General features: G+C 34.6%; 1 protein-coding gene across 8 annotated transcripts in view; it reads right to left on the bottom strand.

The window, feature by feature from the left end:
* smash (smallish) overlaps window positions 1–18,840 on the bottom strand; it is a 250,339-nt gene that overhangs the window by 54,200 nt on the left and 177,299 nt on the right. For all 8 annotated transcript variants that reach the window (XM_068763759.1, XM_068763764.1, XM_068763765.1 and 5 more), the window contains one exon: window positions 5,619–5,819. In XM_068763759.1, the coding sequence (XP_068619860.1) occupies window positions 5,619–5,819 (201 nt within the window). The remainder of the gene's footprint in view (window positions 1–5,618; window positions 5,820–18,840) is intronic.

Raw genomic sequence — 18,840 nt, 5'->3', positions numbered from 1 at the left:
GTACGGCTCCCACCAGTGGACCGACGACATAGGATCACGGGAAGTGGCTGTATGTAACGCAGGACTGAGGGGGGGGGGGGGCTATACCTTGCAGTGGCGTCTATTAGCTGAAAAGATATGCACCGTGTGTATGTGCATTTATACTCTCTTCATCACACGAAAGACGACAGTAAGTATTATAGTCAACAGTAAAATATTACGTTTCATTTATATCAATTGAGAAACAGAACTCTATTTCTTTAAGAGAAGTATGATATTCACTAGTGAAGAATCTATTAAGAAGGAATAGAACATATATGTGTAGAACACTCATAGTTGAACTTAGAAATATGTTTTCAGCTTGTTGAATACATATGTAATTAAACAATAGTTATGTTAATGAAATGCGTTCGGAGTTATTTGAATGCATACAGCAATCCCATGCAGCGTTAAATAATTTAAATGAATTATAAACTAAGGGCGTGTGCACACTGGAGTTGCCATTAAAATTAATAATCTGAGTGCATCAATGTAATCATATATCTATTGGTTATTTATTATTTAATGTACACTACAATACCTTACGAAGTAAACTAAAAAATAAAATAGTTTAAAAAATAAATTGTCGACGATCAATAAGTTTTCTGTTAAAAGTTCGAAAGTTGTGTCCTTTTAATGATTATAAATATTTTGAAAAGATTTCTTACCTTCATTTCAAAGCTTATGTGAATAATTATCAATAATAATTTACGAAATATATTAATTAAAAACGCCTAGTGTGCAAGCAGCCTTAGCGTTACTAAGGGACAGTTTAGGCGAGCGGCCGGCCTTAGCTAAGCGCCCCGCGTATAAAATCCTCGTTATTATCCTAAAGGCCGCACCACGAGTAAAATTTACGGCGCATAAATTCATACGTACACCGTAAATAAGGCAGACTGCAGACGGGCGGATAAATTCCGCGGGCGCCACGCTGCTGCGTATATAATTTATCAGGCTGTCGTCGGCTGCAAATGTTTATTGTATTGACTTATGATCGGGCGCTGCAACCGTGAGCAGCTAGAGTTTAGGGTTCTATCCCCGATGCGATTTATACATCACGATATTCGAAAATACAGGTGGGCCAAAAATTTTTACAAATAGTTTTGCAACGAGTTTTCCAAAGTTTACGTAGTCGATTACAAGAGTGCCAACGGCGAGACGGAGCACATCTCGACGATGTCATTTTTAAAAAATAAATTTTAATAAATGATAATTACGATTATTAAACAAAATAGCATTTGTACTTTTATTTCTACACATGTTTTAAATGTGCAAAAATTTATGGCCCACCCTATATCTAGGTCAATGGTCAGCAAACAATATTATAGATTTTACACCTATTTAAAATCACCCTTTATATAGTGATAACTATGAAATATCTTGCATTATTTTTATCTATTGGAATGCGACAGGGCAATATCTTCTGGCAGTACTAACTCTGCAGGTATAGATAATAAACAACAATTAATTCTGATATGTATAAATCAATTTAGACGCCACTAAATTGTAATTCAGTTGCGATCACGAGCCGGTAAACGAGGCGTGGGCAGGCCCAGCACTAGGTAGACCGACCACATAGTTAAAGTCTCCGGAAGTTCCTAGGTATGGACATCGCAAGATAGAGAGAAATCCATGCCTGGCAGTGAGAGTCCATCCTAATGCTGTTTTTACCATTTCTGAAGCTATTGATATATATCCAACTGGTGATTCCAATCCAACAGCAAATTGTGGAATGAATGAAAGGCGATACAGAGCGAAAGGGAAAGACAGTAGAATTGTGGAAAGAAAGAAACAAACGAAAGATAATGTGACGTATGAAAGAAGAGAAAAAAAAATGTCTGTGAAAAAATTAAATAAATGTTAATTAGTCCCTGTCCCAAACAAGATAGTGGGTACGAGAGGCTCCTAATAGCGTGGGCCATAAAGAAACAGCAAATTGTTATGAGGTAACAGTTTAAACTGGAGATCTTAATACATGCAAGCAGTAATCATACGGTGGAGAAATAAGTAGAAAATTAGATTATACATTACGTAAAAGATATCGCGTGAGTAAATACGTCAATTAGCCTGAAATTTAGGTCACAAGCGAAGAAGTTAATTGAGATTATGCATTAAAATCTAGGCGCTGGATGTCAGAAGCTTTCACATGATATGATATTTAATGTATTTTATCAATACATTGCGCGTTGAACACATGTCCTCTGGGCTTTTAAGGTTCAAGAGTAGAAGTGGATAGGCAAGAACAGCGTAGGAACAAATGACTTTAAAAGGGTGATTACCGAACAAAAACCTTTCTTATTTCCAAGATTAACAGTTTGAAGCAGTCTGCTTTCAGTGTCTTAACAAGGACGTCGCTGTGAATGTCCTATACTGCGCTTGTAAATTGATTTCGAATTTCTATTACAGTAATTAACCCTTTCCACTCCAAGGCTGTTATGTAGCATCGATAATATTTAATTGAATTATAGTATCTTGCGATTCTAGAATATGTTTCATTCTTTCGTGATTCAAACATTTTAGTAACCAAAACCTTTCCTGGTTTAAAATTTACCGCAAAAAGAAGTATTACACCATGTCGAGTATCACTCGACAGTGGAGTTTGTGGAACAAAATCATTGTCGAGTGACACTCGACATTGGAGTGGAAAGGGTTAAATATGAATATAAGTTTAAAGAATGTACACCCATAAACCTAAGTTACCTGAAACGAAATAAATTATATTCCTCATCATTTCAGCATATGAACGCCCACTGCAAAACATAAGTATCTTAACTATGTCATCTGTCCACATAGTAAGGGTATATACATATATACATATATTATATATAAAATTCTCATGTCACGGTGTGCGTGACTGAACTCCTCCGAAACGGCTCTACCGATTTTCGTGAATCTTAGCGCGCATATCGGCCAAGGTGGAGAACCGGACAATATCTATTTTTCATCCTCCTAAATGTTAAGGGTGGTTCACCCCTAATTTTTTTATTTTTAGACAATTTTTTGTTTTTATTTTTTTATGATACAGCATACAAAAATACATACAACCCTAAATTTTCACCCCTCTACGATCAAATCTTATTTTTTATTTGTTAATTAAAAACTAATTTTTTTGGCAAGAATTTTGTTTTTATTTTGTCATGATTTAGAGTAAAAAATTTCATATTACTCTGAATTTTTCAGCACTCTTATAGTAGATAGTTATTTTTTTTGAACTAAAAAAAATGTGTCCTAGAAATAACATACATGGCAAAACAACGTTTGCTGGATCAGCTAGTATATATATATATATATATATATATATATATATATATACTAGCTATATATATATACATCATAGTATATATATATATATATATATATATATATATATATATGCTAAAACTTGTTGGAGGTTTATGGGTGAGCAAGTCGATGACTTCTCACTTATGTTATTCGCACGGTACAAAAACAGACAAAGCGTGTTTGTTGTGGATGTTAAAAATAAACTTATAAAACTCCCTACTACGTCTGTTTATCATTCCCTAAGGCTCGATCGGCGGAAACGAGGTACATTCGAAGCTTCTGGAATGCGAACCGCTTCCGTCGCCGTCCCGGGCGGGCGGGTGTAATGGCTGGTGAGTTTTTTAAGCGGGCAATAATAGCGCAATTAACGCAAGTAGTTCAATGTCGGGCATTCTGTTCGGGAACGTTTGATCTATTTAAAGTCCTCCGGGGGTACATACCCCGCGTTGCTCGAGTTTGAACGGCAGTTCATTTGTGCGCGAGCCGCAGTGATTGTATATATACAAGATAATACTTGAATCAAGTTCAGATTAACTAATAAACCATCGAAATTACTTTAAATAATATCAGTGTCTAGACGTCAGCTGCAAGGCATAGGTCGACCCCAAAGATCGTGTCTAATGGCTCATATTAGTCACTCGACAACCTTGGACCTTCTGCTTCTCCCACTACTACTTAATTTTCCTTACTTACTAGTGTGAAGGTTAAGTTAATAAAACTTTAAGTAATATGACTTTCTGTGCTTACAGATAAACTTGATTTCGTCCTTACTTTTTATATATACACATGATTATACTAATATATGTACAGGATTTATCCTATTAGGATCATTTACTACGGTCATTTGTATATGTCACAACAATTCGAATCGAAATAGAGTTCTATAGAATCTAAATATTCTTTATTTGAATACGCTATTACAGGCACATTCGAATCGTCAATCAACATAAAAAGTCTGTATTGTTGTCCCTACAGGAAGCTACCGCTCGGGAGGCAGTTCTGCTAGGAACCTGCAAGAATCTAAACAGTTGCTCTTTACAAATATAGTTTTATAAAGAGTGCGCGACAATAATTAGCTTCCTGAGTGAGCATCGATAACATTTAATTTCACGCATTAAGATGATAGTATTCTTGGATACAATAACATACTTTTTTTAATATTGTTTAGACTGTGGTATTTTATTGTACATACGTATACATTGTGCTATGAACGATATATTTAATTTTTGAACACGAAAACTCGGAATAAATAGCTTACTTTTCTTCCTTGTATTAACACCTAGTTTATTACTGTTTTTAATAATGTTAAATGTTTGCGAACAAAAGTTATACTGCTATAATTATATTTAAAATTATATATATTATTTGTTATAACATTTAGCTTTCTAACTAGCCAGATCAACATATATTAAATTCAATTTTTCTTTATTACATTCACAAATCTACTTCATATAATTTTATAAATCGTATATATCCAAATACGACTGTTTGTCCGTTCTTGTTTGATAACTTTTTTATGGCAGCTGAAGTTAAAGCGAGTTCTGAAATGGTGTTCACAAACTGTTAAGGTGAACAGAAGAACAGAGAAGATGCAAGTCATTGTCAAATGGTCTTATTGGAAATAGGGAAGGCCTATGTACAGCAGTGGTGTAAAGTAAAGATCTTTAAAATTGAAACTTACCATAGAAAAATGTACAACACAGATATAAAAAGAAAACATTTTGAAAGAATATTCAAACAATTTAATTTTCCCAACGTTGACTATAATTCGAAGATGATAGATAAACAAGTTTTCTGTTCATTGAGGCAATACACGCACGCATGCAAATAAACAATACCTCCATAGATCACGCGAGGAATGTTCGAGAATAAATTTTACGACAGGAAAAAATGTATGAAATATGTTTATGGTCAAGTCTTTATCTATTATTTAGGTATTTCAGTATACCCAGAACAGGAAAAAATGGTGACAAGAATTTCTAGTTCGTTATTGGTGACCAGGAGCCAGTTGACGTGGCGTGGGTAAGCCCCTCACCTTATGGACCGGTGATATACACAAGGTCGTAGAAAGCAGCTGGATTTGAGAAGCATAAGAGAGCTTATGGTGATCTTTGGGAGGCACTTGATTAGGCGCATCAGAAAATAAAAATTATACTTTAAAAACAATCTATTTTAGTTAATATGTATAGGTAACATGCTATCGGAACACTATATATAAAATCTTCCTCTTTTTAAATTTTTTTACCAGCTGTGCCAAATCAATTGCCGGTCGAATTGGCGTGTTCCATTTCAATGGGTTGTTAAGTAAGCCTGCTCACCGATTGCCAGTCCTCCTGCCTTTCGATCCTGGCGGGCTCGGTGCGTTTCGCGAGCTCCGCGCGACGCAGCTGCTCGCGTGCACGGCTGCCCAGATCCGCTGGGCCGACCTTCACGAACTGCAGCGGGTTGGCGGCCGGCTTGCCCGGGATCACTGACGCCGTGTGCGGCCGTGTGGCGAGGAAGTCCGCGCTGTCTGTTGTCTGCGAACACATCATAATATATAACAACTGGTAGCATGTATTATTCTTATCATTTAAATTTAAATGAACGCATCGATACTGAAATAATTCTAAGTGTCTGTATGCGCTCGCATTTCTACTACATGCAGAAAACTGATTTTTAAGTTTTTCCGTCACAAATCCAGGAAAAGCGGTGACATTACATTTTAGAAAAAATATTATCACTGAAGATCGCGCTGGTCTGTAAAGATTCGAACCACGCTAAATACCACCAGTCCGGATCAAAATCGATTTTTTAAATTTATTAGCTCGCTTTTGGATCTGCGAGTCATGAGTTCGAAGAAGCTGTAAAAGCCAGAACAGCTAACAGCATCCAGCACCAATCGAATATAATAATAAACCGGCACAGATATAACATAGTGCACTGGTTGTGATAATATCTGGAGGAGTCCTATCTCCAGCAGTGGGAATATTAAAGTTGTAATGATGACTAAACAAAATATTTATTTATAATAAAAGATCAGCGAGCTTTACGAAGTTATCAATAAAACTGTCGAAAGCAAAGCGTTGGTGGTAAATGTCAACAGCCAATGTTGAGTCAAAGTATAATTTTAGAATCGAATCATTCAAATTATTTATACGTGTATTATTTTTAAATTCTATTCATTGAGTATAATGCACAAAAATCTATTTATGTGTTGTAATAAGGAGATTGTAAATTATTTCTTTGTTCACATATATTTATTGTCTACTAAAGAATATATTATGTTTAAAAATAAATTTTTAAAGAAGTAATACATAACGTAATGATAGTATAGTAAGAAAAGCGTTTTAAAAACTCTAATTACTACATATTAAAAATAATTATTGTTTACTGTCTATCTTACAGGCTTATGCCAGATGTGATTGGCATATCGCATTCTAGTTAAAAAAATATTTACTTAACACTTGGAAATAGGTGTAAAAGTTTTACATATTTTTGCATCTATATCATACTGTATATTGTCGCGAGATAGGCACTGTCGAATTAAAAGAAAAGTATACATTACTTCGAAAATTAAACACAAATTTTATGGTTTGTGTTTCATTTTATGTTTTTATTTTTTTGGTAAAAAAAATATTAGAATATGAAGTGTTTCAGATCCAAAACACAACAGTATATTAATAAATGTACTCAGATATTCAAAGCTCAGAAATTACACATTACATATTTAAAAAAATAAATGAGAAACGCCTTTAACCATTTAAAATCGATACGGAAACAAGTATCATATAAAATATAAACAGTGGATTCATTGGAATTTCGAATTTTATATAATTTTTTGGACAATTATACCTAAATCTAGAGTTTAATTGAAAAATATGCGTCTAGGTTATTTGTTGCAAGTGGTCAAGTGCCGTTTTATTATACTTAAAAGTAAGGTACAATTGTCATTTAAAACTGGAAGACATGTATTTTTTTCTTAGATTGGTAGGAGTGTTTGTCTATAACATTTGCCAAGCGTCTGATTGTCAAAAATTGGAAAATCATTTGTTTCAGCCCAAACCATTTGAAGGACTTTTTGAGTTTCAAATGGTGGTTTCAAATTAGTCGATGTCATACTACATTGGTTTTTCGCGACTTTTTTTACTGTGGCTCCGTGTGACTTCAGTAAACACAAAGGACAAATCCGTGGACGCAGTTTTGAAACGATTGAAGATAAATAAACCGAATGGAAGTTCTCGAAGGCTATGCCGGAAAAAGTCTATTCCGACTGTTTTGAGGACTTAAAAAAGAGTTCACAAAAGTGTTTTATCGGACGTAGATAACTTTGAAGGAAATGAAATTGATTTGAAAAGATAAATAAAAAACTTACTTTTTGATCACAGTTTTATATATATTATTGTTCATACATTAGTATAAGACATGTATTAAACACATCTATTGGACTATAGAAATATTATTTAATTGTAGATAGGGGGTTGTTATCGGGAGGAGAGGATCCATGGATGAACGAAAGTATCCTATATGGCAGTTGGCATGGTGCATAATGATGGCCACCAGGGTCTAAGTTCTGAAGTGAAGATGGCAAGGCAATCGTAGAACATATAGCTCAAGGTTGTCAGACCTTATAGACAGTGCATGCTCCCAACTGATCTTAATAAATATCTATTGAGCAGCGTTTTGTTTCCTACTGATCAGTTATGTTGGTATATGGCTTCATTATTCTAAACTATCGCTTTCTTGCGTATATTTTAACATGTTAAACACGTGTTTCCTCCGACACATCCTTCGAACGGAAGTGATCCCGAGGAAGTAGGGGGAGTTTAATTTTTTTGTAATGTCGCTTTATAATTAAGCTACTAGAATGTTTTATTTAAGGGTTTACGGAATGGATTATTATGGCTTAGTTATTTTACTTGTAAAGTAAGATATGTTGAACAGAAATTGGATGCACATCTATTTTTAAAAATTGAAATATTGTTTTATATTTAAATACATATAATCTAGCTCTGATTCTAGTGTAATCTTGTTCTATTTTAACACCATCTGTTCTTTTTATGCTACTGTTCTTAATTTGAATGAAGAGATCAATGACAACATTATTACAATCATTATGAGTTTCATGAGCGGTTCTTACAAATATGTACTATATTTATATATACCGTATATACTATATTTATATATATAGCACTTTGTTAATATTATAAACAAAACGTAAATATTACTGTATATAAAAGGAGTAAGTTTTCCTATTTCTTCTCCACTAATCAAAGAAGAACAGGAGGTGTGACGCAAGCTACATAACAGCATCGTAATATATTCTCGAGTGGGTCGAGAAAGCGGCCAAAAGCAAGCGCAAGCGCACGCGGCGCGGTTAGCAAGCGTATTTACAAACACTTTCACTACCGCGCGTTTGGTTTTTTTTTAACGCGGTAGTACCGCCACTAGCCACGGCATGGGTAGGAAATATCTGAATATTAATACATAGTTGACATCAAGTATATATATATATCTAATATATAAAATTCTCGTGTCACGGTGTTCGAACTTGAACTCCTCTGAAACGGCTTGACTGATTTTTACCAAATTTAATATGCGTATTCATTAGGTCTGAGAATCGGCTACTATCTATTTTTCATACCCCTAAGTGATAAAAGTTGTTCACACTTAAAATTTTTTTTTTTTTTTTAACGAAATTTTTTGTTTTTATTTTTTTATGATACAGCATACAAGAATACATACAACCATAAATTTTCACCCCTCTACGATCAACCCTTATTTTTTATTTGTAAATTAAAATATCAATTTTTTTTTGCAAAACAACGTTTGCGGAATCAGCTAGTATATATATAAAATGATCCAAACAGGATCTATCATCCTTTCGGGTTAATTTTCATTTTCATTGATTCACATAGGCCTTTCCAAAGGACTGATTGCAAGCAACTAGCATCCATTTGTCGACCTTAACAAGTATGTGTGTCCACTTAGTGGGCGGGCGGACAAATTCGGTTTGTGGTCTCAGCTAAAGGACTTTAAGGCTCTAGTGAACATCTGTTCTGCGCTTCAACTGCCTATTACTAATATTAATCTCCGCTTTGGTAAAAATTTTGAATTATTTTTGCTGCAAACAACAATATACAAGATGATTTGAAATAGACGTAAGATCTTTGAAAGGGATGAATGAAAATCACATTTGCTGTTAATTTATATATGTCACACCTTATAAAAATTGTTTCTATTCTATAATCTATAATCTAATTATTGCTTACTATCTGTTTCTGTAGTCTTTACTGCTAGAATTTACTGTCCTATCGTATTCACATATAAAAGATAAATTAATGTAACATATTTCATTGCATTCACTTTATACAGTGTTATTGGAAAGTGGCTATAAAAGATTTTTTGTTGAATAAATAGCTTTTACACTTATAATCACCTGTATATGAATTGATATATAACAATATCTTTGACAACATAAGGATAAGAGATTCAAAATTAGGTAGAAATATTCCTTATGTCGAAGAGATTAGATATTAACAAATTTTACGTATTTCAACGTAATAATTAACCCTTTTGCAGTCGACAACATTCGGCATGTGTCGAACACGAAGTTACGAAAGAACATCAACAGTTTATAAACCTTCTCAAGTACAAGTAAGGAATTACTATCGCTTGAGGCTAATGCAATGTAACATAAACACAGTCGCCGCTCGCGCATTCGACTTGCGGAACCCTAAAAAACAAAAGTTTCAAGTATAATAATTCTTTTAACATCAAAGAGGTAAAATAAAACTCTTTGGGTGTCTAAAGTTGTAAGCCAGATATTTATTTCTTACATGCGATCACTTTTCTTCGTAATTACATTTTATTATCTACCTTTTAGAATGTGTGTGGTAAATTTTAAATGTATCACCTATAATGAAACACATATGTACATAAATAAATAAACTTTTGAGTAGCAATATGAAAACACAGTTGCGGCATCCCTGCGTGTTTCGGATTTAAAAATACGAATGCTATTAATAGATCACTGATTTAAAGTGTTAAATATAAATATACACGTACACCGCGAGTGCGCGGGAGGCGGCGAATGTAATCTGACTCATTAAGCTTGCATAAAGTTCACAACAAGTGCAGTCGCGTCTAATTCGGGCCCGGCACACATATCGGTATGCGGGTTATACATAGGCCCCGGTCGGCACTGCAATCAGCTGCGTCTATTCGCGTCGCGTTGCGTCAGACGGCTGCAGCCGTACTGACTTTCGCGCTGATCCCACCACCCGGGGAAAGTGAAATTAATTGGAATCGCATTATTACAACGAAAAAATTCATCGACGTATTAATTGATTTACGCGAAGCCGGCTTTACCGTTACCGGTTCGTATTTCGGACTCGTCGGGTTTTTTGTGCGGTTGTCGTGCGTGAAAATTAAAAAGTTATACAAACATCAACACCTTTATCGATTCTAAATTCAAAATATCATCAACTAGGCTTTTACTTATTTATCTTATCTTTATTTTAACATTATCAGTATTAAGGTACATATAGAATAAGTAATAATGTGTAAAAAAAAATGTAAAAAGAAAAAGGGAAGAATGATAGACGAACAGAGCAAAAGGGTAAGAAAGAAGAAATGTGGTATAAAAGAATGGAATGAAAGATCATGTGAAGAATGGAAGCAGAGAACGGAAATAAAAAAAAGAAAAAAAACTAAGTGAAAAAAATAAATTGCCCTAGAAAGACCCTATCCCACCACAAGATAGGGGTACGAGAGGCCCCCAATAGCGGGGGTCATAGAAAAAAAAAAGGTACTATCAGCTCGGAATTCTGATCTACTAAATAGTTGCCCTATTTAAATTAAACTAATATAAATATTGCAAAGTACTAAGATGTTTACAGCTGCTTAACAGGGGACTACATTCAGCGTCTCCCAACTTCCTTAACCAGAAGTTGTTTCCACCTAGCGGATTCCAGAATCTGTTCTACACGCTATGATATCTGTTTTCACTTTAACACACCAATACATTACGCTGTTAGAATACTTTGGTTACAACCTTGACTATGTATACATAAATAGTGACATATATGGTAAAAGCGATATACATAGGTTATTTTATCTTTCGCTAATCTTCAATGATCATTAAAAAAGAAAACAGATAAATATAAATTTCCTTAATTCAATATTGGAAATTTTACAGAACTTTATACTCTTATCTATTTTATTTTTGACTCTACTCAACTTCGGAAGGTGTTATAATTGTGGAGAAAAAGCAGGATGAAACTCTACAACAACACATATTTCATTTATGTTTAAAATAGATTTATACATATACACTTCATGAGATATAGCCTAAATGAACTCAAAATAATCAGGCCATGTCACTGCTTTTTATATGCGATTTGAATTTTGTTAATGATTGTACTATAATATTTTGTAGCATTAAAAAATCTGAATATAACTAATATTACTCCTTTAAAATAAATTTTCCTGTAGTTTTAGATTTATCAAAACAAATTTTAAAAAGTTTTTTTTTTCTTCGACTCCTCCAAGACTTTAAAAAATTCAATAAATAAAAACTGGTGAAATTTCAAACGAAGTCTCGTTGCAACCATTCCTAGAAAAAAACTAAAGATGAAGCTATTGTTCATCATAGATAATAGTTGTCCTAAGATAGATGATGATGAGAAAAGGTTTATATTGGCTTCATTTTTACTTTACGTAACTTCTTGTTATTATTTGATTGATTAAACAGTCGTGATTTATTCGTTCTATGATATCTAGATAGAGGGATATGTTCTTTATTTATATAACGTTTATATATAGATTGCACGGGTGTCTAAATAAAATTGGACGAGTGGGTACGGAACCATTGCGTATTCTATTAACTCCACTGCAGTTTCGATCACGTGCGCGCCAACATAACATTATTTGCACAATCCGTGCACTCGCATACATATATCGATCGACAATCGTGTCGCGTTGCGTTTTATAAATCCATTGCTGTTTTTGTTAGATAGATAATTACGTAGGCAAGGTAAACAGGCGGAACGTATCGCTGTTAAACGTTTATAAACGTAACGACGCATAATGAGAGGGAAAGCGATATTTTCTATGTCATTAATTGGTACAGGCGTTCACGTATGAAACTACGAAAATATAATTGCTATGTTGTTAGATAATTATAGATATTATATTTCTAGATGAATCGACGACATACCCTGTCGATATATGTTGCAGTAAGTTACTGAATAAGGCAGGGAATCGTGAACCATATACAGTAATACCCCGCTTTACACGACCCCGTTATACGCGGTTTCACTATAACGCGAATTACAAATTTCGCGCTCAAATGCCTCGAATTACGCGAAAGAGTGCGTAAAATATAATGTAGTCATCAACTTCTCTATGGTCGCGGGATCTCAATCCCCAACAGTGTTGGGTGTTATGAACGTATTTTACAAGAATGTAAACAAAACGTTACCCAAAAGACAATAGATGTATTCTTCTGTAAAAAATAAGAGTATGTATTGCATAAAGTGTTCCTAGAATTAAAGTAATTGATTAAAATGATTTGTATTTTTTTGTAATAATTTTTGACTATGTTTAATCACAAACCTCGTTATACGCGAATTTCAGTTAACGCGATTTTTTTTGGAACGTATCCCTCGCGTGAAGCGGGGCATTACTGTACTACCATTGTGGTAACCAAGAGGATACGACTCCGCACACTCTTGAGAAGTGTACAGCTTGAGATGAGCTGCGTCGAGAACCACCGACGCGGTGGGGAATGGCCTCTCGTTACAAGGCTTCATTAAAGCGATGTGCCCTTCCTGTTCTAGATCTCCGAGCCTAAATCACGTCACACGAACTCGTGCGTTTATCACACGGATGAGACTCAAGATGCAATCGCAAGTCCATGTGGCGAATACGGCAACCGCCGCACAGATACTGACCGCACAACTGGATGGCAATATGTAGTAGTGATATGAGAAGTCGCACAAAATGTAATCTTAAAAACTGAACATTGTTAAGGCGTCGTTAAAATAGATTAAGAGACTTACTTATTTACTTACGGAAATATTAAACGTATATCTCGTGAAACATAGATTCTGATAATAATTAAAAAATGCCTTTCGTCTCCATTGCTCTCTTGTTGACTTTGACGCTTGTTGATAAATTTTACTTAAATTACAAAGGAAAAAATATAGAACACATACAAATATATATGCATATTAGTATTTATACAATAGATTTATTAGTTACGTATGTTGATGATAATTGTTTTATAATTACACTCGTCGTCAGCAAGAGAAAGAGAGAAATCATCGGAGCTGTTGCACGAAATGATATAGTGCGACGTTTTAGCTAATAACCGAACATTCGCGGCCTGAGGTCGTGACTAAGGGAACCTACTCAAAGAAAGTTATGGCATAATTAGAAAGGTCGAAGTTACATTTGTAATTTGCGGTACAAGAGCGTGATTTGTTTTAATACAAATCATAAGTTGTCGTGATACAATGCTAATAAATTGAACAATACCTTTGTTAGAAAGTTACATTAATTTATGGCTTTCGTGTCTATAATATGGCACATTCAAAAAGACTTTCTATATAAAAACTGACATATCTCAACTCCACGTAGACATTTCCCCCCCTTCCCCTAGATTTCCAATAGGATCCGAGGACCTGAATAAGGTCTATCTTCACTCACCTAAAGGCTCAACACTTCTACACGCTAAGTTTGCAGCCTGCCTACTTCCAAGTACTAACAGATTAGCAAATAATACCACTCTCTATGGATTCTATAGGATATTTAGGGGGAGGACAGGCCTATGAGGACAATTTATTTCCAATAGAATTCGTAGAAAGTCGCATCAAGTGTCTACCTACAATCCGAATAAAGTCTATCTTCACTCCTAAACCTAAAGGCCAATCAGTTCTACACGCTGAATGTGCGGCTTGCCTACTGCCAAGTACTAACAGATTTGCAAATAATAACACTTTCTATGGATCCTATTGGAAATAAAGGGGGGAGAAAAGCCTACGTGGACAACGTATATCCAATGACTAAAATGGTGATGAAATATTTCAATATTTAAACGACGTGCGATCATAAGCTGGACTGGATTTTCTTCTGGTCATTGGAAGAAGATTAATGCCGCGTCCAAACCATTCTATTAGAAATCTACATAGGGGGGAGTATGTCTATAAGTAGAAGTATTGCTAAAATATTGTTTGAAGAATTGATGATAAAACCAATGAAACAATTTATACATTCTCGTTCTAACCACATCCAGCGACCTAAATGAATGATCACTTCTAATACTATTAAATAGTCTTTCGGAGCTAACAATTCAATAATGAAGCACATATGCATCACATTGAAAATCTAAGTCTCCAACAGCTGAAACGATGATAGATAATCAAATTTTGTTTAGTTGATATAAAAACTCAGAGTGTAAAAGTAGGAGTAGAACTAGGAAAGAACTAAAAGAAAATTTACCTGGATACGATGCGAAGTGTTCCCAAGGATACACGACGTGGAAAAGGACTCAACTTGACAAAGCTTAGATACACACTGAGCCTACTACGCCTGATCAAGTAACACTGCTTTCACAAAAAACGTGATGGCTTTGCCAAAGAGCAGCCAATTACCATGTGCGTCGCGTGCTCGTGTTACTCGTAACAGTAAATTATACAAACGCGTTGCGTAACGAATGAGCTGCGATAGCGTAGTGGATAATTGCGATCATAGGTTTAGGGTTCGTTTCCCGACTTGTCTATGGATGAAAGCAGTGTGAAACCGAACATCGAGACAATTTTTGGGTTAGGCCTATATCTTGCAGTGGTGGTCTATTAACAAACAAAAATTAATTAATTATTTCAACGATTTTATGGTTTTCGAATTAACCCCCCCCCCCCCCCCGAAACGTGGGCCCTATGCTGGGTAAGAATGCTCTGGAGTGTACATACAGTGCGGCTATATGTGCTATTAAATGTTTTTAAGTTATAAAGTTAAGTTATAAATATATTTAAAATACTCGTTCCTCCATCATGGTTTCGGAACAAGAACATACACCCTCCTACTTTCACCTTCCCTCTCTCATCCTTACCAATTTATCTTTTTATTCCTTCTTTCATCATTCATATTTTCTATCATTCAACATACATTCAACACACATCAAATTTACGCATCGCTTCCCATTCCTCACCACAGTTCCTGTTACAAGGTTTAGTTTTGCTTAGTTACGTCACCCATCACCCTGGAACAAAATCCCAAGAAAGTGTGGCGGTTCTTTTCTCCTATTCCAAAAGGGAAACGATATCGCATTAATACAATCAATATACCTGTGATATATAATGAACGAGGTGAAGGAAGAGAGATGATGCATGAAAGTAAATTAGTATGTAGAGGAATGATAGAGAGTTATAGAATGACAGAAGAGTTAAGTTAGATCATATGTCGAATAAAAGAAGAGTAAAGAAATAAGCATGTACGTGGAGAGTATTATTAAGAAATACGTAAATATTTGTCCTAAAATCGGGTTAGTATTAAGGTCCAGAATAACGGGGTGGCATTAGAAAAAAAAAATAATAATTCGATTTCTTAATATATAACTAGTAATTAAGTCGCATTAAGTTTTTATATTGAAGGCATTAGTTTCGTCGTGTGTGCGTTGCTTTGAAAGCCGGTGTGAAAGGGCCTTTGTTTTGATAGCGGCGCGGAAAGATGTTTCTACTAGAGATGGACTTGACTCGCTGTTTCATATTGTAGATGGAAAGTCAACTGTATTTTATGTAAACGTTTTGTCGTACGATAACATTATGTTAATACACGTTAGTATACTGCTACAGTAAATTGATGAATATTCTTAAAGTTACAGTAAATTGATGAATATTCTTAAAGTTACAGTAAATTGATGAATATTCTTAAAAGTTACAGTAAATTGAGGAATATTATTAAAGGTTACAGTAAATTGAGGAATATTCTTAAAAACTTAATTCCTGATATTTGAATTTATGTCTTATTATTTAAGGTCATCGTTTCAGCCGATAGACGCCTCGATATACCATAATCGCCACGCTTGGAAGGCGGGTTGGCGATCACAGTGTGGTATTATGGCACGTTAAGGACGCTGATGCCCATTCTCTGGAAACTTTTTTGCGAGCAGTGACAATTATATATAATTAATGCACAAAGTGTGAGTTATATACAGATTGTATCAGGGAATCGAATCCGCGACCTACGCAGGACTACCACCGCTCCATTAAAAGTAGTTAAAAAATTATATAAGTTTTTTTTAATTTAATGTCATTTGTATACGTATAAATCCATACGGTTTCTTGATATATGTACTATTAAAATTGCCTCTTTATTAATAATTTCTTAATGTATAAAAAAACAAAATCTTAAAACTTAACATCAACAAAGTATCTATTACTTTGAATTTGGACTATGGACGTCATATCTGACATTTCGATATTATAATAATTTAAACTGGCAGTTAATTAAGTTTCAATTGAAACTTATTACGTTGGTAATAAAATTCTATTTTGAGTATAGATTCTAACCCTTATTTGTTTATTTAATGTAATCAGGCGTTACCTCGCGGAAGTCCATCCTAAGAAAAGGACCAATATTTAGCCACTTCTGCACATGCAGTGTTAGTCGTGCAATGAAATGCACCGCCCGCCAGCCCGCTGATAAATGCGTATGCGGTAAACAATGCGAATCACACAACCGCCACCGCCAAATTACTCAACACGTGTTTCACCCCTCCACGGGGCATCTTCAGGAGTTACACCGATTAGTGCGAAACACAGAGTCCTTATTTGTTTTGTATAAGAAATTACCAATTTCATTTATAAGAGCAACTGTTGAATTTCTTATCGGCTCTTGTCAACAGATCAGCGTTCTTAGCGGTGGTAGCTTACTGCTTATAATGGTAAAATAATCGACGATTCAAAAGCGCATGTAAATGTTTAATCAAAATGAAATACTAATATTCTATAATAACTAAAAAAAATATAATGTCGAAAATTTACATAATCCCTAACAAGACTATCGATATATTTGAGAAAGTCGATAGCACATCACTACACACCCGATGTCTAATCAAAATGAAATACTAATATGCTATAATAATTAAAAAAATATATAGAAGAATATTGTCGAAAATTTACGATAGTTCCGAACAAGACTATCGATATATTTGAGAAAGTCGATAGCACATCACTACACACCCGATGTCTAATCAAAATGAAATACTAATATGCTATAATAATTAAAAAAAATATAGAAGAATATTGTCGATAATTTACATAGTCCCGAACAAGACTATCGATATATTTGAGAAAGTCGATAGCACATCACTACACACCCGATGTCTAATCAAAATGAAATACTAATATGCTATAATAATTAAAAAAAATATATAGAAGAATATTGTCGAAAATTTACATAGTTCCGAACAAGACTATCGATATATTTGAGAAAGTCGATAGCACATCACTACACACCCGATGTCTAATCAAAATGAAATACTAATATGCTATAATAATTAAAAAAATATATAGAAGAATATTGTCGAAAATTTACATAGTTCCGAACAAGACTATCGATATATTTGAGAAAGTCGATAGCACATCACTACACACCCGATGTCTAATCAAAATGAAATACTAATATGCTATAATAACTAAAAAAAATATAGAAGAATATTGTCGATAATTTACATAGTTCCGAACAAGACTATCGATATATTTGAGAAAGTCGATAGCACATCACTACACACCCGATGTCTAATCAAAATGAAATACTAATATGTTATAATAACTAAAAAAAATATAGAAGAATAATATCCAAAAATTTCGATATTCCCGAACAAGACTATCGATATATTTGAGAAAGTCGATAGCACATCACTACGCACCAGAGTCGCGCGTCACACGAGATATGCCACTCGTGGCTGCGCACCGGAGATTAGCTCGCTTGATACGAGATTAGAAAACAGTCTCGCGTGGGGCCAGCTGATGGGAAAAGTGGGCGACGATTGTCTTCACAGCGTTTAACAATGCTAATATCACTCAGTATATGTAACAATATAATATTAAGAGATATAAATTTGCAGATTCCTCGCGTAAGATAAAACCACGGGGGCGAAGGTCGAAGGCTTCCTGCGGGGACTCGATTCAGGCTGCTACATACTACAATTTCTCTGGATTATGATGTCCTTGAGCTCTTGCATCGTTTAGGACTTTTCATGAAGTGACTAGGGTCTCTACGACGGGACCTTGGCTGGAGATGCCGGTTATCGGTTTTTTAAATGATTGATCCATCTCTATTCCTTTATCGGTCTTCTAGGCGCAGGCAAAAGTTTCATTTATACGTTGTTAACATACCCAAAAGTCGAACTAAACGGTTTGAAAGCTCGCTTTTGTGTTGGAAAGATCTGCCAGGGTCTGTTTTTCCTGATTAGTTGAATTCTGGAGCCTTTAAGAGTAGAGTGATCAGGTTTCTTATGGATGGTCATGTACCACCTTCGTCTTCATCTACACT

Source organism: Battus philenor, unplaced genomic scaffold (genome assembly GCF_028537555.1).
Source record: "Battus philenor isolate CCGP_79_NKW_IND1 unplaced genomic scaffold, ilBatPhil1.0.hap1 SCAF_18, whole genome shotgun sequence".
NCBI lineage: Eukaryota > Metazoa > Arthropoda > Insecta > Lepidoptera > Papilionidae > Battus > Battus philenor.
Note: the sequence above shows the minus strand (reverse complement) of the source record. Positions and strands in the feature narration are given on the sequence as shown.